Here is a 22688-nt window from a genome sequence, read left to right as displayed (position 1 = left end):
AAAACATACTCCCTAGAATTAATAATCTAATAATCTAACCAAACATACAATGAACTAGAAAAAGAGAGTTGTGAATTATTATTTTTTTGAATATGAAAAGAGAAATATATCATAAATTCACCTAAAATTAGTAGAAGGAATCTAACGCTTCATATGTTTCATACTTCCTCCAACCCGTTTCCTAATATAAGTCGTTTTAGCTAAAAACACGCCGATTAAGAAGATATGTTTTTTTAATTTCAGCCAATCATAAAAAAAACTGCATAATATAAATAATTATAAAATAATATATAATTTGTATAGAAACTTGAAAACGACATATTGTGAAACAAAAAAGTTTGACGAAAACGTATTATATTATGAAATGGAGAGAACATGATTTAAACCGTTGTCCTAAAAAACAATAGATTGTAAAAAAAATTATAAAAAAATTAAAAATATCGAAAGAAGTCTACCACATTTCTCTGGTCTAGTGAAAAAAAACAGTTTCGATTATCCCGTAAATAAGTAAATACTATCATGTTCATTGTGCATTGTGAGATATATCGAGTTTCTATGAACTTATCGTTGTCACAAGAACTAATGATTGTGTAATGATTATTATTTCGTGGACCAACGTATTTTCATTATCTTATTAATTAGTGCCTATTATTATACTACTAATTTTTTTCCGGAAACGAAGTTTGATTTGTTGAGAAATGAGATATTATTGTCTCTTTGCCTTTTCCTAATCACCATATAAACCGTTTTCCTTTTATATAATACAGTACATCATACGAAAATGTTATGGGACTAGATTTTACCCCGCGGTACACCGCGGGTCGATTTTTTTATAACTAAAAAATTATTTAGCAATATTTTATGTTGTATTTGTTTTGTTAATATTGTTTATTTTGTTTAGTGTTTCTCATTTTATAATTAAATTTTGATTTTTAATTCTAAGATTTCATCCATGGTATATTGTTTAATATTAATATCGATATAACCCCGTTGCACCATATAACCCCGTTCCGTAAAATTAAACATCATTTGTTATTTTTTTGGAATAATATTTTTATCCACTACGGGTCGCAGGTTCGCCCGTAGAGAGTTGCGGGTTTGCGTGTCGACCCGCCAAAAGAGAAGCTATCTTTTGAAACCTTTTGTTTTATTTAGAGGTTTTGAGAAAGTATCCCTAAAAAATAATTTTCATTATATGAAAAAAAAAAGAAGTAGAAGAAATTGTAATATCAACATTCCCGATTTTTACATCACTCGTTACTATTAATTTTTTTTTTTGCAGATAAAAATCAGAAGTTAACTAAGTCGAAATTTTTTAAAAAGATTGTGTAGAGATTTTTGGTAAATTGTTGATAACATATTTGATTTCAAAATCTTTACTTAAATAGATAAAGAAAGATTTTGTAGAGACTTTTGCTAAATATATGAGAAATGAATTTCATTTAAAAATCTTTACTTAAATAAAACAAATCTAAATAATTAATGCTAATGGCATGCCATTGTAAATACTTATCAACTTCAGGATTTATTTGCTAATTGTGATCCAAAAATGTATATATAGATTCCTGAATAAATTACGTGGCTCGAAGTTAATTTGCTCATCTAGGGTTTGATGCTTATAGTATAGACTGTAGTGGTGCATACAATAATCTATTTCACGTTATTCACTCATTTTAAAGTCTGTTGTCTGAGAAATTTTATACCACATTTATTACAACTATGTAATTTTCAACGTTACTAAAATGATGTTTTAAAGTATATGCATAGAAACTTGTTAAAACGATAACACATACTTAGTGTATTATACTATTGGTTTATGGTTCGAAAAACCTAAATTAGTGATACTATGGTCGAGAAGTTGTTAGAATTTCACAGCGAGTCGATTGTGAAAAATCTATATGAGTAGTTTATCTCTACATGTTACCTGATAAACTAGCACATTTTAACTAGAGTGTGTATATATATATATATATATAATGTATAGCATTGAGGTTGGACAAAAACTGTATAACATAGAGGAGGCAAATAAAAAATGAAGGGAAAGACAAGACAGAACAAACGGGTACATGGTTCACATACCCTGCGAATCAAATTGTTGCGTTCTTTGGCAATATAGCATGGGCTTCCAATATCTCTTCTCTATACACTCACATTATATTATCAATACGTTTATATACATTTATATAGTCAGAACTCAGAAGATAACAGTTACAACAATACGATCAAAAAAATAATCTTTCATTCTGTATAGTAACATCTGTTAATTCTCATTAGTGAATATGTCTGTCTACATAAGATAGAAAAGTCGAAGCTGCATAGTTGACCATGGGTCAAAGTGTTTAAAACGATCAAGATTTTTTTTTTACTTTACTGGAGAAAGTAATTTCATACTCCCTCCGTTTTCGAATAGTTGACGTTTTAACTATATGCATACAAATTAAGAAACTATTAATATTGTTAGTTTTTCAATATAAAATATCATTAATTATCTACCTAAACATAATTTAACTAATAGTAAATCAAGTTGCATAATAAAAATAAATATAAAAAATAAAAAAGTAATAAATTTTGCATTGAAAACTGAAAACGTCAACTAATTAAAAACAAAAAAGTTTCTTTAAAACGATAACTATTCGAAAACGGAAGGAGTATTCTCTATTTAATTTGCCTCTCAAGAAATGCCAAATATGCTCGTTTTTAAAAAAAATGTCAGTGAATTAAAGTTTACTCGCATAAAAATCTGTAGCAAATAACATAAAATTATTAAGAGTATTAATCACAATTAAGAACTAATACAATGATTCCAAAAAATTACTGTACTTTTTTTTGTGTGTGTGTGTGGCGCAACGTCCTAGATTGTTGTCTGCCACGTTAACCACACAGCTGTAATAACTAAAAAGTGGCAAGGTTGTGACTGGTAAAGGTTAAAACAGTAAAGGACTACGAACCGTAACGGTCTTTTGTCTTGCTTTTTTTTCACAACGCAACTTGCTTTGTGATATGACGAAACTATCCCTGTGGTGAAAAAGAGAACTTCGCACGGAGGTTTTTAGATTAAAGACTTAATCACCTGCCGTTAATTATTAATTAATGGTTCTGGTCAAAAGTGAGACTGGACCGTGTCTCCGGTGTCACGTGACCTGAATCTCCAATTACGAGGAAATTTTTTAAAAATAGTTATAGAAGTAATTAATTATAGAAGTAATCTACATGTTTTCTTCTCTTTGTCCGCTGCCCCATGGAAAGGCACGTCCCAGCCGTTGGTGTAATTACACGTGTCGATATCTCAATCGTTTGACTTATGCGGCATTTTGGTATTGCCATGCCATTGCCCAAGCTCTTTTTATCCGGCTTTAATTTTGTCAAATTAGTTTTTGCTAAAAATCAGTCAAATTAAGATTTCATTCTAATTTTTTAAAGACAAATTTCCTTGGTCGGCACTAATATCTGATTATCTACCATTAATGTCATGATTGTTACTGTATTTGCGTTACAAACTAATAATTACTGTCGACACATGTTGTAGTTCATGGTTTTGTTTTTTATCTAGTTTTGTCTCTAAGACTCAAAATTTCAATTTCAGTTAAATGTACGTTTGGATTGTAACAAGCATAGTTGTGACAATTGTCTTTCATTCATTTGAAATCACCAACAAAAAGTTTTAAAAAATCTCTAAACATATATGACATCCCTGTCTTCTTCTATATATTTCTAACAGTGCTAGGAAATCCATTTTCTTGTACATTAGATAATTTATATATGGAACATTAAACCCAAAGTAGTATATTAGACCGATAAACAAAGATTGATGAAAAAAAAAAAAAAAAAAAACAAAGAAAAAAGAGCTAAGATAAATATCTTTGTGAAAAGTTTTTTGTAAAGATATTCGAAAAGAAAATTAAATACAAAAAAAAAAAAAAGAGGAGTAAAAAAACACTAGAGACGTTTCAAGATCCTATAAAATAGTCTCTCTCTACCATTACTACATGTGCTCTGCCGCTTTTAAATCTCTCATCTTCTTCCTCGTGTCACTCTTTCTCTCACACTCTGCAAAACATTTTCTTGTCTCTCTGCCCAAATTTTTATTTTCCAGGAATATTTCCTAGAAAAACCCAAGCAAAGCTATTAATCCCTTCCTCCCCCAAAAGTAGCATCTTCCTCTTTTTTTTTTTCTCCTTTCATCTCCTTATCTCTCTCTAGTTTGTGAACGATTCCTTAAGAATATAACTAAAAGCTCTTTTCCCCTTTCTTCAACTTTCCGGGAAAATCTTCACGCAGCAAGGTTTCTCCTCTCTCGCAGTGTTTTTCGTGCCTTTTAGTTCTTTCTATAAAAAAAAAATTCGCGTCCTTTGAGAAAACTTTTTTTTCCAGTATCACTCTTGCTGTTCAAGTTTCTTCTTTTAAAAAATTTATCTTTATTCTTTGTCTTCTTTCCTTTTGTTTTCTTCTTTTTGCTTTCCCCAATCTCTATGTTATAAACACACAGAGAGAAACAGTCACAGTCTTGAGTTAAAAAAAAAACAGAGAGAAAAAAAATGGAAGCGGAGAAGAAAATGGTTCTACCGAGAATCAAATTCACAGAGCACAAAACCAACACGACGACAATCGTACCGGATTTAACCAACAATCACCAAACCAGGGTTCTTCGTATCTCAGTCACTGACCCAGACGCTACTGATTCCTCAAGCGACGACGAAGAAGAAGAACATCAGCGGTTCGTCTCTAAACGCCGTCGTATCAAGAAGTTCGTCAACGAGGTCGCTCTCGATGCTGGTGGTGTTACTGGTAGTTGTAGTCAAATGGAATCAGAGAAGAGACAGAAGAGAGCTGTGAAATCGGAGACTGCTGTTTCTCCGGTGGTTTCAGCGACGACGACGACGACGACGACGGAGAAGAAATTCCGAGGAGTGAGACAGCGTCCATGGGGAAAATGGGCGGCGGAGATAAGAGATCCGTTGAAACGTGTACGGCTCTGGTTAGGTACTTACAACACAGCGGAAGAAGCTGCTATGGTTTACGATAACGCTGCGATTCAGCTTCGTGGTCCTGACGCTCTCACTAATTTCTCAGTTAGTCCGACGACGACTGAGAAAAAACCCCCACCACCTTCTCCGGTGAAGAAGAAGAAAACGAGCAAAGTCAAAAAATCTGTTACTGCTTCTTCCTCCATCAGCAGAAGCAGTAGCAACGACTGTCTCTGCTCTCCGGTGTCTGTTCTCCGATCTCCTTTCGCCGTCGACGAGTTCTCCGGCATTTCTTCACCACCACCGGCGGCGGTTGTAGTCAAGGAAGAGCCATCGATGACGACTGTCTCAGAGACTTTCTCAGATTTCTCGGCGCCGTTGTTCTCAGATGATGACGTGTTCGATTTCCGGAGCTCAGTGGTTCCCGACTATCTCGGCGGCGATTTATTTGGGGAAGATCTATTCACGGCCGATATTTGTACGGATATGAACTTCGGATTCGATTTCGGATCCGGATTATCCAGCTGGCACTTGGAGGACCATTTTCAAGATATTGGGGATCTATTCGGGTCGGATCCTCTTTTAGCTGTTTAATAATATTTTAAATAAATAAATAGTATTACCGGCCGTTACTAAACGGAACCGGAGAAAGTTTTGTATACCGGTGAAATATAATCTCGGTTATGTTCTTTTAATCTTGTTTTTTTTTTTTAGTAATTTTGTTATATAAATCAAATGTAGTTAATGATGGTGATATTAATTAATTATTATTAAGGTTTAAGTTTTTTAAAAAAAGTTCCGTCTGTTAACAGTAATGGGAGGTCGAGTTTTCTTTTTTGCTTCCACGTGCTCTGCTCTCTTTATCTCTTTTTTTAATTTTGATCGACTGAAAAAATTCCTTCATTTTTGCTTTATTTGATAGTATAAAAATTTGCTATTTTGTTGTTGTTGTTGTTGTTGGTAAAGGCACGTGGATCTCACGTGAAGAGAACAATTGAAAAGCTTTAGCTAGTTTTTGTTTTCTTAAGGCTAATCATATCATTTTTAGAAACAAAAAAGGCTAATAATAATTTATTGTTACACGATTACAAGCTAATAAACCCAAACAAATGCAATAAAAATAGTGTGAGATGCCTAGTAGATTGAGACTAGATACGAAGAAGGAGAATCTAAGTTGATTTGAAATATGGCACATCATAAAACAAATATTTTGGCAGTTTATATATCCACATGAAAATGAGAAAAATATACAATCTCATGAGGATTTAATGAAAGAGGCAGTTGGGGTAGTTGATTTGTCTAGACTCTAGAGCACTTCAATCTCACTCTGTTTACCAGTTTTATAAAAAGTACGATGTAACTATGGTCGTATTGTTATGCACGCAAAAATCACATTTACTTTATAGTTTTATACTAAGCCATATTTTGTAAATCTAATGGTCCTGCATAACTAATGTATGTTCATAATTGCTTTTTGTCCTTATATTGTTTCATTGTTATTTAGGAATAGAGATGTTACGATGGGTAAAGCTGGTCCATGCCTTGGTTTGTTCCGATCTGGTCTTGATTTGGCCAGCGGATCCCAAGTGAACCATCAATTGCAAAATGTTACTACCTGTCTATGTCAATATCTCTGTTCAGGCTCGGGCCAGCTTGCTTTTGGTCCACCACACCATGGTCTTATTTAAGGGTTGATAGAGCTTGTATGATCAATACCTTTTTGGTGTGATTCTCGAAGAATTGTTGAGATGATTTACTTTCTTTGATACATTGCTGCTTGGCTTGTGTTTTTTTTTTTTTTTTTTTTTAAATTAGTTAGAAAAATTATAATCCAATGGATTGTTTTTGTAAGAAATTAAGGTTATTGTCTCACGAAGCAAGTAGTGTTGGACCTAGATGGATGATAATGGTGTCCATCTTGGCCTCTATTTCAGCGGCTTACTAATTTTCCTAAAAGAAATTAGCCACTTTGTTTTCACTCCTAAATTTTTACCACGTTTCATTAAAACTTTCATAGAGAGTGTGTTGTTTTTTTTTTTCTTTGACAACAAACCTTTAGTGTTTTGTTCAAATACTACATTAAGGATTATGACGTGTTAATTTATTGGGTTTTCTTTTATAAAAAAAATAGATAATAATTTTTGAAATCTACGTAAACAGTTTAAATCGACATTGGTCATTAAAAAGATTGAAAATACAGAGGAGGAGCAGGGAAAAGAACTGACGACACGTAGGCTAGAGCCGCAACTACTCGAGGAAGAGCATTGTCGTGTCGCTTTCGTTAAATACTACTCATGTACTACAATTCTCGGGCCTTTTTAAAAAACTTTTTTTTTGGGTGCATATAAAATGTGAACTAAAATTCATACTAAGAAATTAAATATTTCCGACAATCACAGAATTAACCATGCAAATGCAACTTGCTGATTTTAGAGTATAATATTTTACGAGCAAGAAAATAAATAGGTATCGAAACGCTTCAAATATTAATTACGTACACAATTCAAAGAAGTACGGCTATTAAGAATCTAGATGCATACTATATTTTGTAATATGTAGATACGAAAATTGCTAAGTATTAAATAGTTTGGGCCCCTCTTCCCAAAATGTTCATGTGAATTTCGTGATTATTCATGCATACTCATCAATATAATGTCCATTCTATAAAATACTACATTTTAATCTTCTAGCTATATAAGTATTTTAAGAATCATCAAGAGAAAGAGAACATTAAGATTTGAATCAAATTAAGCAATTTGTTTTTTACAGTGATTCTCTAAATTGATAATTTAAATCTTGGGTGGGTTCAAACTTCAAATATTGGGCCGGGGTATTAAAGAGGTTTGTTGCATTTATATTTCGTTTATTCAAAAAACAAAAATAGTAAAAATTCACAAGACTTTTCCAGTGCCCTTTCCTAAATTCGTAAGGCTTGAAAATGGTCATGGCCCATAGAGATATATATGCATGCATATACACAATCATACATAAGTATATGTTTTGCGGTGTCCCCTCATGCAAAGATTTTGTTTGTCACAAAATTCCAGAGCTCTTTTGCAAGATTTATGCCAAAAGATAAATGGGGACCTTTCATGAGAGATCTTCTGCGTGATTTTCTAATTATACTTACTTTAGAGAATATATCATGATAAACAAATCTTTGTGACACATTCAACAGTATATCTGATACTCGAAAGATAGAGAAGTAGAAAAATTACAAGGTAAGAAAAAAACAACATGGTAAAAGCAATCCTAACCATTCACGTCATGACATATATGATCTAACGTTCTTTAACTGAGCATTAACGACCATGTTAAGAGACCAACTACGATGACGCGTCTCAGATATGAAAACGGTACGGCTTTGGATCCCGTGGTCCATCGAATCTTGACCGTCCACTTGGGTAGGGGCGTAATACCTGTTGGGCCATTGGATAAGCTTTTGTCTAATGGTGGAAATTGAACCAAGTGGCTATTAGATCTTGAGAGTTATTGCTAAACCAATTTGTGAACCGGATCAAACCAGGATTCTGTTATCTGTACCGATCAACGACTGTCTTGGCCAAAAGGACATGGTTTCAAACTTTCAACGGATGTTTGACTTCTTACTGGTAAAATATCCAGTTGACCTTTCCGTATACATTATGCCTTATTCCGTATTTTTTTCCGTATTTTAGTTTGGTCTTGTCTATCATCAGCCATTATATGTCTTTCTCGTCCATTTTCACTGATTTATAATTTATATTCAAAAAGGCTGACACCACACCATAGTGATCATCTTGACTGAGATTTAGTAGAGATGTACATACGTTTTTGAAATGTTTTAAGAATGAAATTTCCAATTTTTTGTTATATTATAGTTTCCAAGTTTTTCCCAATAATTTAGTAAAACCCATGCTATGATACGATATATAGAATTAGTTTTAGTCCAGCGACATTCTGATATAATCAAATTTTGACATATATAATTATGTGTGTATGTGGATATTGTACATATACATGGTCAAGATATGCATAATCAACCGTACAAATTAGATGCATTAACATATATAGAGAATGTGCATAGTAAAAATACATGTGGAATAGAAGTGAGTGAGACAGTGTCTCATGAAAAGTGGCAGAGACACATTAATAAATACATTAAAAGAAGGACCAACAAAGAAATTAAATGATGTCTAATTCAATTTCATATTTCACGTACCATTCTCGTGCCATTCCCATGCACTTAACATGTTTGCTCTGCCTTCTCCCTTTTAATTTTACTGAACTAACCCTCCAACTACTTTTTCGGTTATCTCTCCATAATGTAAACAATCTAATTTGAGTTTGAATATTGTACCATCGGTGTTGTAACGTTACTAGTTTTGTGACGATGGTCACGGCTTTAGTAACATCATAAATATCCTCAAGAGAGTTTGTGTGTTTCCTCTGTACGAATCGGTGATCATCTAGCTAGCTATTACTAATCGGCTTTCGAGAAAAACTAATGTTAATATCAGAGGTTTACCACATCGTCAATCATTAAAAATTCTAGTGACGATTGACCATATACAAATATGCAAATCAAACTAGCAAACATATGGGAAGCCTTTAAATCACTTAATCCACACAATCATCAAAAGGATACATAGTTTTAGACTTTGACTCCAGAGCTATATATATTAGAAACAAACATCTTTAGGTAGCAAATAATTAAAACCAAAAAAATAATCTTTAGGTAGCGAATAAATTTGAGATCGCTTTAGTGATTGTTCAAAAACAAAATCAGATAGTGGTCGTTACAAAGTAAACAGTATGGGCTAATAATTTGAACAAAGGTTTAAGTGAGCTTAAAAAGGGCTTCCTTGGGTGAACAAAATGGGCTTTTATGGCCCATTAAAGATTTCGTTCTTTTATCGTCCTGCGATCATGGTTGATCCGTCTCACCGGCAACATCGCCTACTCTTTAGGGTTTATACCTTCAATGGAGAAACAGAGTCCTAAGCCAGTTTGCGGCCAAGAGGCTCTCCAACTTCTCAATTGCGTCACGGAGTCTTCTTTCGATCAAGAGAAATGCCTCCGATTCTTGCAATCTCTCAGAGAATGCGTTCTCTCAAAGGTTAGGTTTATGGCTCTCTAATGACTGATCTACTAGCTCGCGATTCAATTTCTTACAATTTAGTCGATTTTCAGTGGTTTGGAATTTACACCATCTGATTCAGTACTTTCTCCTCATTGTTTCTTGATACTTTTATGTTTGATTTCTAACATGGATTCTTAACTAATGAACTCTTTCTATTTCTTTATTGAGGTTTTTTTTTTCTTTTTGTTTTGAACAATGAATGTTACAGAAAGTAAACAAGTTCTCGATACCGAGTCAAGACCAAGACTCTGAGGGAGCAGCTTCAGCTACAACGAGACCTTCATAACGTTCTTTGTTTCGATTTATTGTAATGCCTCGGGCTCATAAGTTGGGTCATGTCACCTTTGTTGTCTTGTATGTTGCATATTGCAGGCACTAAAGAGCATATATATTAGAAGAAATAAATGTTTCTACATTTGACTTACCATCTTATTTTGGCTAATCTTTCATTCGCTTTCGCTAACTTATTCAAATCATCTGTTGCAAACTTCTTCTATACTACCGAGTTATCGATTCCTTCCGCAAAAATCATCTTTTTCATGTTCTCTGCTACTTCCATTGATCGGATTCTCTTATTGCTCATTATCTTCAGATGTCATTAAAGAACACGGAAGCAGATTCAATCAATATAATCAACAAGCTTGTCACTTATTTCTTATTATGGAATTATCTGGAAATAGATTTAAGCTGGAAGCTGCTTCTCTTACTATCTTATTATGTCAAGGCTAAATTCACTTACCATACCAAACTTTCATGTCTTGATCTCCTAACTCCGAAATAACAAGAACAATGCAACAGGAACTACTAACTTATAAGGATTTGAAATTTCAGTATCACCACTTCTGACTCTCTGCTTCTCCATCTCCAAAATTGATTTCAGATCTTGATCAAAGAATGAAGTGATCCTGATGCGATGAGTTACTGTGTCTTTGGTTTTCTTCATCGTCGTCACTAATCACCATCGCATCTGCTTATAGATTTAGTCAGAGAACATGGTTAAGTTTGTCTAAAGCTAAAACCCACTAAAACACAATAAGTGAGACACCACACATCAAAAACACTAAAATTACCCTCTTTTGAAACACTGTTCTTCACATTAGGTCTCTCTGCAGGTCTTGCACTACCTGAATCCACACCATTCATCTCGGTTTCATCATCCACCGACATTATGTATTCGATATTCTTTTCGACAAACTCTAGCTTCTTTTGCATTTCACCAAACTTGTTCTCCCACTTTTCAATCACTTCCTTCCTCTCCAATGCTTCTCTTTGCTTATTCACCAGATCATCTACAGTGAATCCATGAGTTGTCTCTAGAAACTCAAGCGTTTTAATTAGGCCCTCATGCTCTATCATCAGACTCTCATACTTCTCTTTCAAAATCTTGTGTTCAGCAAATGAAACATTTTCTGACGATTTGTTGTATTTCTTCTCCGATTGGTCCATTTTTGTCTTTAATCACTTTAAGCTTAACCTAGATTAAAAAACAAAACAAAAAAAAAATCAGGAAACCTCTCCTTAAAAATAGAAACTTTGAAATCGACAAAACCCTAAAACTCAGATCTTTATTGAGAGCAACCAAAAACAACTAAAATTTTAGAAACATTTCACAAGATTCGGTGTTTCTCAAACGGATTCGTAACATTTTGTCCTAAACCCTAAACCGGAAACAAAAGAAACAGAGAAAAAAAAAGGAAATTTTCTCTAGAAAATCTTACTCGGAAAATAAAAATGTCTATCTTTTTCTCAGTTAGAACGAAAGAAGCTCGTTTCGATGATAGAGACTACACGACAAAGATGGAATCGTATCAATGGAACCCTAGAATCAGAGAGCGGGAAAATGCGAAACGAGTGTTAATAACGAAGAAGATGATACTTTTTATTTTAATTTTTGTTATTTCAAAAAATAATATTCAAGTTTTAATCTCCACCACTCATTTATCCAAGCGGCCCAAGCCCATTTTCACAGTTGTTGATACACACACACTTGTTGTCTCCTTTAACTTTAGTGATTGTTTTTTGTAGAAAGCTTTGAGGGCAATACTGGAGTTAATAATCTCTCTCTTGTTGAAGCACTCTATGATTGCAGAAGTAGAGTGCACTAGGATCTAAAATGGGTACAAAGTTAAAAACATCATTTTTGAGGCCAAGAAAATATGAAAAGGACCTTGAACCTCCCAGTCCTAGCTCTAGTCATCTCTATCTTCCAAGAGAAATAATCTCATCTTCAGATGCCTCTAAAGAACACAGCTTAATAGATTCAATCAATAGCATAAACAAGCTTGTCATCAGAACTATTTTATAGAACAATCTGACAGTAGATTAAGGATGGAAGCTGCTTCTCTTACAACTTGTGTTTGGCTAAATTACTTACACAGTTACACTACAAACTTTCATGTCTTATTAACCCTCCAAACTCCAAGCCAAAAACAAGACCAAATGCATCAGAGACTCATAGTCATCTTCATCTACAACAACAAGAACTACTAACTTAATTTGAAACTTCCAGTTTCACAACCATATCTGACATTGTGCTTCTCCATCTCCTCAAATGAATCAGGTCTTGATCACAATTTGAAGGAATACTCTATATTCTTATGTGATGAGTTACTGTTTCCTATATTGCTTTCACTTTGGTCTCCTTCATCGTCGTCACTAATCTCTATCACATCTGCACATAGAACATGTTTAGTTTATCTAAAGCTAACAAACATTTAGTAGGACACATATCAAAAACACTTAGAATTACCCTCTTTTGATGCAAACTTGCTCAGATTACGTTTCTTCTCTGCATCTCTTGCACTGCTTGGTCCTGAACTCATACCGTTCACCTCGGTTTCTCCACGAGACTTTAAGTATTCGATATCCTTATCAAGCATCTCTTGCATCTTCTTTATTTCAGCAATCTCGTTGTCAAACTTTTCAATCTCTTCCTTCCCAACCAATGATTCTCTCTCCTTCTTCTTCACTAGATCCTCTACTGTGATTTGGTGCGTTTTCTCTATAAGCTCGAGTGTTTTGATTAGGGTTTCATGTTCTTTCACCAGATTCTCGTGCTCTGTCACCAAACTCTCATATTTCCCTTTCAAAATCTCGTGTTGAGCTAAGGGAACATTATCGGAAATTTTGTTGTTGTTCTCCGATTGGTCCCCAAGACTAGACATTGAAGTTCACGCTTAGCCTGTACTAACACAAAATCACAAAGATTTTCTGGGAAATTACTCGTCAATTAGAAATTCTACAAAAACCCTAAAGCCCAAATCTTCACTGAGCTACCGAAACTAAAATGTGATGAAACATTCAAAAGATTAAAACTTTCTTAAACATTATTCCTAGCATTTTCTCCCAAATGCAAACCAGAAACAAAAGAAAACAGAGAAAAGGGATTTTCCCGAGAAAATCTTACTCGGAAAGTAAAATTGTTGATCTTTTCTCAATTACAGAGAAAGAAGCTAGGGTCGATGAGAGAGATTATGCAGAGAAGGTCGAATCGTAACAATGGAACCCAGAGGAATGAGCCCTAGAGCACAGAGAGCGGGAAATGACGATATGCGAAAGTAGTGTGATTAGTAAACGAAGAAGATGATGATACTTAATTAATTATCAAAAATTAATATTTAGTTTAGTCCCAAGTCCTAACCAATCATTCGCCAAGCGGCCCAAGCCCATTATAACTCTACACAAATTATTACTCTACTTTTTTTGGCCTTTCCTTGTTTTCTACTCTTTCCATGTTTAATTAATTACACACTTCTGGTCTCCTAATTAGGTGATCCTTCAATTCATATGAAGGGATTTAAATGTATTTATATGAGATAATATTGATCATAAATGTCTGAAGAAAATGTACAAGTTTGGGAAAAAGATGTATAACAACTATTTAAACTGAAAACTATGCATCAATGATCGTTAAAACAATTTCTTACAAATCTTATAAATTTGTTTAATTAACTAACTAAGGCTTTGCTTGTTTTTTTTTTTTGTGTGTGTATCTATTAAATATAAGAAAGATAGTAATAAGATCAAAATGACGACACAAGCCATGAAGTGATGTTATTTTAAAACAGTTTTTGAAGGAATTGAAACAAACATTCTGTCATAAGTCATAACTCTCCAGTCATGTGAATTGTGATATAATCAGATTATTAGATTAATACGTCTTTATTTATTATTTTACTGTATGGTTCTTTTTAAGAAATGGTCGAATGATTTATATCATATAATAAAGAAAAGTCCCCAGAGCTAGAGCTTTGGTCGGTCGAATAACCAAAAACAAGTGTGCATATCTTCTTCAGATGAAGCTGAAGTTGTCATCAATCTCCATGAATCATAAAAATGTGCTTCTCATCAAGCTCATCTCCGCTATTCTGATCACATTTTTCGCTTTCCGTCTCTTCATTCTCCACTCCAGCGAGTTTTCTCCAATCTTTGCGTCGGTCACTGGAAAATTCGAAGCTCGGTTTTTGCCGCCGGAGGTTATTGTGCCGGAAAATGAAGATCTGATTCCTCAGGGTAAGATCAGTTAGTTAGAAAGCAAAAGTATTTGACTTTCATGTGAATTGTCCACTGTGTTTGACTGTTTGTGTCTAAGACTAAACCTTGTTTAGTGAGCACAATTATGACTTATGAGATCTATGGGTTTTGGATCTGCAAGATTTAACGGGTTTTTGAGATTGTGGATCTTGGTTGTCTCATTGGAAAGTTAACTCTAATGGTTTGATTCTTTTACCATTCACAGCTTCTTTTGGTGACTTGTATCATTTGATAGCGTGATGTTAATTAGCTGCGATGTTCAAAGACTGGTTTCTAATAAATTGATCTTGATTAGTGTTACAACATTTTGTATCAAAGTTGATTTCACATTGGGACTTAAAAACAAGTTTTTTTTTTGGTTGTTGTTGTTTCTTGAATCAGATATTGAAGTAGAGAAGTGTGATCTTTTCGCTGGAAAATGGATCCCAGATTCAGTAGGACCAATCTACACAAACAACTCATGCGGATCGCTCATTGATGGTCACCAAAATTGTATCACCAATGGCCGGCCTGACTTAGATTTTCTCTACTGGAAATGGAAGCCTCATGATTGTTTGTTACCACGTTTTGACCCTCGAAGATTTCTTCAACTTATGAGGAATAAATCTTGGGCATTGATTGGTGACTCCATATCGCGAAACCACGTCGAGTCACTGCTTTGTATGCTCTCTACGGTATAATGCTGCTTGCTTTTAACAGCTCTTTTTACTTTTCAAGTTCTTTAAAACTCTTTTTTTGGGGTCTCTCCAGGTTGAAGAACCTGTTGAAGTATACCACGACAAGGAGTACAAATCGAAACGTTGGCATTTCCCTTTACATAACCTTACTATATCCAACATTTGGTCACCATTTCTTGTTCAAGCCGCTATTTTCGAAGATTCAAACGGTGTCTCGACCGCTTCTGTTCAGCTACATCTGGATAGACTCGATGAGACATGGACCAATCTTATGCCTAGCCTCGACTATGCGATTATCTCAACAGGTAAATGGTTTCTTAAATCCGCGATTTACCATGAAAATGGAAAATCCGTCGGTTGCCATAACTGCCAGGAAAAACCTCACATAATAGAGTTAGGATTTGACTATGCTTATAATGCATCGCTGCGGAATGTCATGGACTTCCTAGCTGGGGAAGATAATAGTAAAGGCACGGTTTTTTTCCGGACGTCGACTCCCGATCATTTCCAAAACGGGGAATGGCATAGCGGCGGGACGTGTAAGCAAACAGAGCCGGTGAGCGATGAGGAGATTGAGATTAAGGATGTACATAAGATACTAAAAGACATTGAGATTGGTCAGTTCAAGAGGGCGGTTAGAGAGAAGAGTGGCCAGGATGGTGGGAATCTAAAGCTTTTGGATTTCACCGGGATGTTGCTGACCCGACCGGACGGTCATCCGGGTGCATACAGACAGTTCAGGCCGTTTGATAAAGACAAAAATGCTAAGGTACAGAATGATTGTCTGCATTGGTGCTTGCCTGGTCCGTTTGATTACTTGAATGATGTTATATTGGAGACCATAGTAAATGGCTGAACCGGACCACCAAAATGTGATTGGTACATCGCCAATCGATCAACCCGGAAGAACTGAAAACCGGTTCTCTGGAGTTACATAGTCTAATACGGCGCAAATTTGTGTGAATTGGAAACATGTAAAATTATGTAAGAAAATTTGAGATAATGTGATGTTGATTCTTGGAAGCTAGCCGGTGGAGGAAGCTAAACCGGTTTGGTAATTGAGTTAAAAAAAATTTCCCAGTTTTGTAAAATCATTATTTATCATTTTTTACCTGATTTTGTCCGGTTTGAACTCGGTTTAGATCTCACTGATAAAGTGATAAAAGTTAACAAATTCCTCGAAGAAAAACAAAATCCCTTAAAAAAGGAAAATGAAGAAATATTCTTCCAACTGTTTAAAATTCAAAAAGATTAACAAATTTATCCTCGGACGCCAAAAAAGTATCAAATCCACGAAATAAAGTTTTTGAATTTCGAATTATAAGACCGTTGTGTGTTTCTTTCTATATAACCCCGAAGATATTTTATAGAGGCTCCACCTAAAAATCACAATCCCTAATTTTCGAAATCTTCTTTTCTCTCATTTGCGATTCAGAAATGGCTTCAACCGCAGATCCAGCTCCGACGAAGAAACCAAGGAACAGTAGAAAGGCGTTGAAGCAGAAGAATGAGCTCGTGGAGACGCCACCATCGCCTGTCTCCGCCAAGGGGAAGTCAGCGAAGTCTTTCGAGCAAGATCTGATGGAGATGCAGACGATGTTGGAGAAGATGAAGATCGAGAAGGATAAGACGGAGGAGTTGCTTAAGGAGAAGGACGAGATTCTGAGAAAGAAGGAGGAGGAGCTGGAGACGAGAGATGCTGAGCAGGAGAAGCTTAAGGTGGAGCTGAAGAAGCTTCAGAAGATGAAGGAATTCAAACCTAACATGGTATAATCTCTAGATCTAGCTTCTTTGTTCTCGATTTGGCTGGGTTTTTGTGATTAGATTGGAATTTAGTGATTGATTCATTTGAGATTTTGGTTTGATAGTTGATTTCTAGATCTAGTTTTGGCTTTCGATTTACTTTAGGTTGGAATATATCTGGTTTATGCTGATTCCGCTTGTGTAATTGATCATTTGAGATTTTTGCTTTGATAGTTGATACAAGTTTTGACATAGATTCATAGGTTAGAGAGAAGAATCTAAGTCAGATTCAGGATTGGTTCTCTTTCAGTGTATGATGCGCTTGCTATTGAGGAATTTCCTGGGAAATACTTTGGACACATTTGCTGATATGTTCATTTCAATTGATATAAATTGGTTTTGGTCTATGCATTTTGCAAATTCTGTGTTTGCTATTAGTGGTCTCTGGTTGTTGATTCGAGAGAGTTTTGTGTTTTTGCTCTACAGACTTTTGCTTGTGGTCAGCCATCTCTCACACAGGCTGAGCAAGAAAAGGCGAATAAGAAGAAGAAAAAGGATTGCCCTGAGACAAAGCGACCATCATCATCATACGTTTTGTGGTGTAAAGACCAATGGGCTGAAGTCAAGAAGCAAAACCCTGAGGCTGACTTCAAGGAGACTTCAAACATTCTTGGCACTAAATGGAAGTCTCTTAGTGCAGAAGATAAGAAGCCTTACGAGGAGAGGTACCAGGTTGAGAAGGAAGCTTACCTCCAGGTCATTGCTAAGGAGAAACGCGAGAAGGAGGCCATGAAGCTTCTGGAGGATGACCAGAAGCAGAAAACGGCAATGGAATTGCTTGATCAGTATCTCAACTTTGTCCAGGAAGCTGAACAGGACAACAAGAAGAAGAACAAGTAAATAACCAAACAAACCTTCCATGACTACATCAATTGATCACCAATGGTGTAAACTGACTAGGGCTATTTATGGTTTGCAGGAAGGAGAAGGACCCTCTGAAGCCAAAACATCCTGTATCTGCCTTCCTGGTTTATGCAAATGAGAGGAGAGCTGCTTTACGCGAAGACAACAAGAGCGTCGTGGAGGTATACCTAATTACTCTATTCGCTCTCCAGATCAGTTTTTGTCAAATTTTGAAGCTAACTTATGGCGTTTAAATGTAATAGGTCGCAAAGATAACTGGAGAGGAGTGGAAGAACTTGTCAGACAAAAAAAAGGCACCCTACGAAGAGGTAGGTTTCCATACATATGCTTGCATTTCACTGCCATTAAAGACTTAAGAGTGAATGAATTGAGGTATAATATTTAACAGGTGGCAAAGAAGAACAAGGAGACATACCTGCAAGCAATGGAGGAATACAAGAGGACGAAGGAAGAAGAAGCCCTGAGTCAGAAGAAAGAAGAGGAGGAACTCTTGAAACTCCACAAACAAGAAGCTCTTCAGTTGCTCAAGAAGAAGGAGAAAACTGATAATCTGATTAAGGTAACTCTCACTCATACTTCACTCACCAAAGTCCATTACAATTCAGAGCCAAACTAACATTATCATAATAATTGTCTCTTGCAGAAGGAGAAAGCGACCAAGAAGAAGAAGAACGAAAACGTTGATCCTAACAAACCCAAGAAGCCTGCTTCTTCATACTTTCTCTTCAGGTACGAAGCCCAAGTTTAATCCTAAGCTCAGTATTGGTCTTCATGAAAGTTTCTAGCTTCTAAAAGAAATCATTTTTTGCAGCAAGGACGAAAGGAAGAGATTGACCGAAGAACGTCCCGGGACAAACAACTCTACTGTCACCGCTCTGATTTCAGTGAAATGGAAGGTAACAAAAATCACAATTACGAGTAAATAAAAACATTTGCTTATAATAATTTCATGTTGTTAATTTATCTGAGTGAATAAAATATCTTTGCAGGAATTGAGTGAAGAAGAGAAGCAAGTTTACAACAAAAAGGCCGCAAAACTGATGGAAGCATACAAAAAGGAAGTGGAAGATTACAACAAGAAGTCTGCGGCTACTACCAGTAGCTAGATAAATTCTCTCTTAGTATTGAAAACATGTTCAAGTCCTGTTGAACATTTCTTATTATGCATCGTTAGATTACTCTAAGTACTTTTATGTTTTAACCAAAAAAAAATGGATACAAGTTATCTTTTTAACTCTCGCTGATTACTTTCTATCTATCTCTCTTTTACATTTTATTTGTTTAATAATAAATCGACTCGTTTAAAAACGTGGGGAAAGTTGTGTCAATCTCAACCATTGGATTGAACCAATCAACAACGTCAAAGATCGGAGTAGAACTCTCCACATGGCCGAAGTCGCCGTTGATAGTCCCATAATTATAAAACGGCGGCGTATCAGGGAACGAGAAAACGTCTTTACCATCGTCAAGCCCGTCGGTTCGAACGGTTAAGTTGGATTTAAGACTTTCGAGAAGATCCTTTGGCTTTTGGGTAATTGCTGGTCTAACTCTGGTGTCTTCTTGCTTCTTCTCCGGCGAGGCTGGTGGTGGAGGTGGTGTGATTACCTGCGAACAAGTGTGTGTTCCTCTGTACGTAACTTCGAAAACCGTTGCATCACTGTCCGATCTCTGGACTTGTTTCGTTGCCCAACAGTTTTGTGTGCTACGATGTGTGCATCTGTAATAACTCCTTGGGAATTTGGCGCCTAAAATGTCTTTTTGACCATATTTTCTCCAGCTAAAGACATCATCTTGAGGTCCTTCTAAGCCTCTCTCTGGGCTTATTCTCACTTTTTCTGACCACTTTGGTAACATCTTCCTGCAAAAATTACCCAATTTCCAAATTAGTACATAGAAAGATCAGATTTTTATATTCAATTTGGTGAATTGTGAAAAAAATATAAAATATCATCAATTTGTTACCTTTTCTTTGGATTGAAAATGTAATCTTGGCGATGGTGACTCTCGCTAGAACCTCCTCCATCTGCAAACTCTTCACTCCTCGGACTTCCGTTAATCGATGCCGGAGATTCTGGAACACTGCCGGAATTCGCCACCGGGACTACAGTAGCCGGCGTTGGAATAAGTTGTACGGTCGGTGAGGATGACCAGTTTAGTAGAAGAAGAAATCTCTCGTAGGAAGAAACTATCTGTTTCACCAGAATCTCATTAGTCTCAGCCACAGCCGTCGCCGGAGATAAAAATGATGATGATGGCGACGGAGCTTCTCCGATTCGTGCCTGAAGCTTTTTGGCCGCCTCAAATCCATTGATAAGCTCGCTTAGCAATGTCTTTTGCTCCCAACTTAACAAATCTTTACCTTCCATTTTGAGTTAATGATTCCCAAAATAGAATTTTTTCAATTATTTTTTTTTTCTCAAAAACTTTTTAAAAATCTTATTCACCAATGATACCAAAATATGTTGAAAAAGATATATATGTGTGTAAAGTATAATGAATAACGGGTTATATAGATAAGATTGAAGAATGATATGATCAGAAATATAATGTGTGGTATAATCAAGAATAAGTTATATAGATTGAAGAATGATATGATGAGAATGAGAGTGTTATAGGCTTTATGGTAAAATGGATGAGTGTTGGTTTGGAATATAAAGGCATTGGATTTTGAATGTTTGAAAATTTGACCAAATGACCAACCATAAATAATTATTTATTTCTTTTAAAAAAGAGACAAAACTTTCAAAGTGAAGAAAAGTCTTTGGTATAAGGAAGTATAGAGGGCCAGAGTGTAATTGATAAGTGGGGTGGTGGTAGTGAAAGAGTATAAGGTCAAACGCTGACCAATTCAACATTTCATTTTTTGTTAATGTAGTTGTAACCAAGTTAGTCATTTGTTTAATCTATAGTGGTTAATTAAATAATTAGACAAAAACGAGTTAAACAACTGTCCCTTTCAATGTACCCTTTCAAAACTACGACTTTGTACATGTGATTGAGATTCTCTTATATGTTTCTTTTTTATTTGATAAAGAATTTCAATTATATGTTGTTTTTGATTAAAAAAAAAATCCAATATATGTTGGTTGATGCTTTACTAGTATGCATTATGCAACAACCGTTCTATGGATGATATTTCAGTTGCTAACTATGAGGTGTAATGATGTTTAATATCGTTAACATTTAACATTAACAATAAGAATATTCCACACATTCTGGTTTATTATATATACTACTACTAGGTAAAACCGTAAAAGTAACAACACAGATTAGATAATATAGTTCTTATTAACGTACACTATTTTAGCTATAACTTTTAAATTTATATTGAGTGAAATCAATTGAAATTTATGAACCAATAATCTTCCTAATTTTGTTTAGCAAAAAAACTAAATAATAATTGTTGTAGATTGAAATATAAATAAATAAATAGTTACTTATATATATGTATGTGAGTGACTAAGTCAAGTTTTTAACTGCATCTAAAGAAGAAATATTAAACTCGAGGGAGAAATATTTCTTATTGTATGAGACAAATGGGATTAATTTGGACAAAAATATTTTTATATAATAAATCATAAGTCATTCTAAAAAAACTGCAATCCTCTCCATCGTCCTAAGTCCCAATTTTTACACTTTCAGAATTCTAAACAATTAAACTTTTACTATTCGACAAAAAAAAAAACAAAAAAAAAACTAAAAAAAAAATTTCCTTGCAACTGTTTCCCCTCTTCACCCCCACCCACGATCTCAATATCTCCTCTATGCCTCTCTTTTTCAGCAATAGAACAACAAAATTATTTCATACAAAAAGCTTACAAATCTCTTTCTTCCTTGCTCTTTCCTACAACTTTTATCATGTAAAAATTTAATAAATTTGATGAAAGTTTTGCTCCGTACGGAGTACAGGATTAATACTAGTATCTTTATAATGATATGTTCCACAAAATAAAAAACCCAGTCATCTACAAAAATTATGTGATAATACACCAAGAGTGTGACAAGGTTTTTGCTGACCAAGTCACCATGGAATGATCTCTCAAATAGTCATATAGGTATGTGAATAAGAAATATTAAATTCAAGAGGGCGAAAATATTTATTTATGGTTGAGACAAAGGGCCATTAATTTGGACAAAATTTATATATACATAATGATTGATATGTTCCAAAGAGAAAAATAGAAAAAAACCAGTCACTGTGTGATACAATACAACAAGAGTATGATAAGGTCTATGCTGACCAAGTCCACCATCAAGCTATCTAAAAAAGAATATAGATAGATATATTCCATTCCAACATTTTCATTTCTTATGATTAATCATTTTTAACTTTATTTGTCATCAAATATTATTCAAATGTATTTGGACCACTTATACGTAAGAAATAACCTTTGTAATTATTGAACCGTTATCCAAAAGTTACAGCAACTTTCTCATAGCTGAAGTTGACATACACGACTACACGAGTGTAGTGTACAGTAATAACTAATAACCACTAAAGGGCTATGAATCAAATTTACATTTTAACTAATGAAATTAGGGAGACTCACAAAAATGCCCCTTTTTTAATACCCCTTTTCAAAAATGCCCCATTTGGATGTCCATTTTTAAAAATACCCCTTTTATGTACAAAATGACTAAATTACCCTTCTTTTAATAAAAGATATCATAAATATATAAGGAAAATATAACAAAATTAGGTCCACAAAATACAAAATATTTTTT

General features: G+C 34.7%; 7 protein-coding genes across 8 annotated transcripts; 4 read left to right on the top strand and 3 right to left on the bottom strand.

The window, feature by feature from the left end:
* Positions 1-3916: 3916 nt before the first annotated feature.
* Positions 3917-5807, top strand: LOC9305836 (ethylene-responsive transcription factor CRF2). Its single transcript, XM_021017946.1, has one exon. It carries the CDS (start codon positions 4536-4538, stop codon positions 5556-5558), a length of 1023 nt encoding a protein of 340 aa, XP_020873605.1. The 5' UTR covers positions 3917-4535; the 3' UTR covers positions 5559-5807.
* Positions 5808-8295: 2488 nt separating this feature from the next.
* LOC9303764 lies at positions 8296-10513 on the top strand. The gene is given in 4 exon segments (XM_002869718.2): positions 8296-8368; positions 9802-9865; positions 9867-10062; positions 10295-10513. Coding segments are annotated over 4 exon segments (411 nt in total). The 3' UTR covers positions 10373-10513.
* Positions 10514-10713: 200 nt separating this feature from the next.
* LOC9303763 lies at positions 10714-11544 on the bottom strand (the record flags this gene model as incomplete). Its single annotated transcript, XM_021016856.1, has 2 exons — positions 10714-11053; positions 11157-11544. Coding segments are annotated over 2 exons (468 nt in total), but the record flags the coding sequence as incomplete, so codon positions are not given.
* An 828-nt stretch (positions 11545-12372) lies between these two features.
* On the bottom strand, positions 12373-13960 carry LOC9305835. Of its 2 annotated transcripts, XM_021018116.1 has the most exons (3): positions 13493-13960; positions 12836-13267; positions 12373-12757 (listed from the first exon to the last, which is right to left on the bottom strand). In XM_021018116.1, the coding sequence occupies exons 2-3, from the start codon at positions 13248-13250 to the stop codon at positions 12654-12656; spliced, it is 519 nt and encodes a 172-aa protein (XP_020873775.1). In that variant the 5' UTR covers positions 13251-13267; positions 13493-13960; the 3' UTR covers positions 12373-12653. The 2 variants fall into 2 exon arrangements, with proteins under 2 accessions (XP_020873775.1, XP_002867690.1); XM_002867644.2 differs by having other exon boundaries at positions 12836-13960.
* A 239-nt stretch (positions 13961-14199) lies between these two features.
* On the top strand, positions 14200-16390 carry LOC9303762 (protein trichome birefringence-like 24). Its single transcript, XM_021017836.1, has 3 exons — positions 14200-14598; positions 15001-15293; positions 15370-16390. Exons 1-3 carry the CDS (start codon positions 14382-14384, stop codon positions 16150-16152), a joined length of 1293 nt encoding a protein of 430 aa, XP_020873495.1. The 5' UTR covers positions 14200-14381; the 3' UTR covers positions 16153-16390.
* Positions 16391-16621: 231 nt separating this feature from the next.
* On the top strand, positions 16622-19197 carry LOC110226364 (high mobility group B protein 6). The gene is made up of 8 exons (XM_021017806.1): positions 16622-17063; positions 17526-17935; positions 18019-18124; positions 18206-18271; positions 18352-18522; positions 18607-18692; positions 18775-18859; positions 18953-19197. Exons 1-8 carry the CDS (start codon positions 16734-16736, stop codon positions 19067-19069), a joined length of 1371 nt encoding a protein of 456 aa, XP_020873465.1. The 5' UTR covers positions 16622-16733; the 3' UTR covers positions 19070-19197.
* Positions 19082-20613, bottom strand: LOC9303761 (probable WRKY transcription factor 53). Its single transcript, XM_021017953.1, has 2 exons — positions 19926-20613; positions 19082-19821 (listed from the first exon to the last, which is right to left on the bottom strand). The coding sequence occupies exons 1-2, from the start codon at positions 20327-20329 to the stop codon at positions 19245-19247; spliced, it is 981 nt and encodes a 326-aa protein (XP_020873612.1). The 5' UTR covers positions 20330-20613; the 3' UTR covers positions 19082-19244.
* Positions 20614-22688: the final 2075 nt, after the last annotated feature.

Source organism: Arabidopsis lyrata, assembly GCF_000004255.2.
Source record: "Arabidopsis lyrata subsp. lyrata unplaced genomic scaffold ARALYscaffold_7, whole genome shotgun sequence".
Lineage (NCBI taxonomy): Eukaryota > Viridiplantae > Streptophyta > Magnoliopsida > Brassicales > Brassicaceae > Arabidopsis > Arabidopsis lyrata.
The sequence above is the reverse complement of the archived record's forward strand: the minus strand, read 5'-3'. Positions and strand labels throughout refer to the sequence as shown.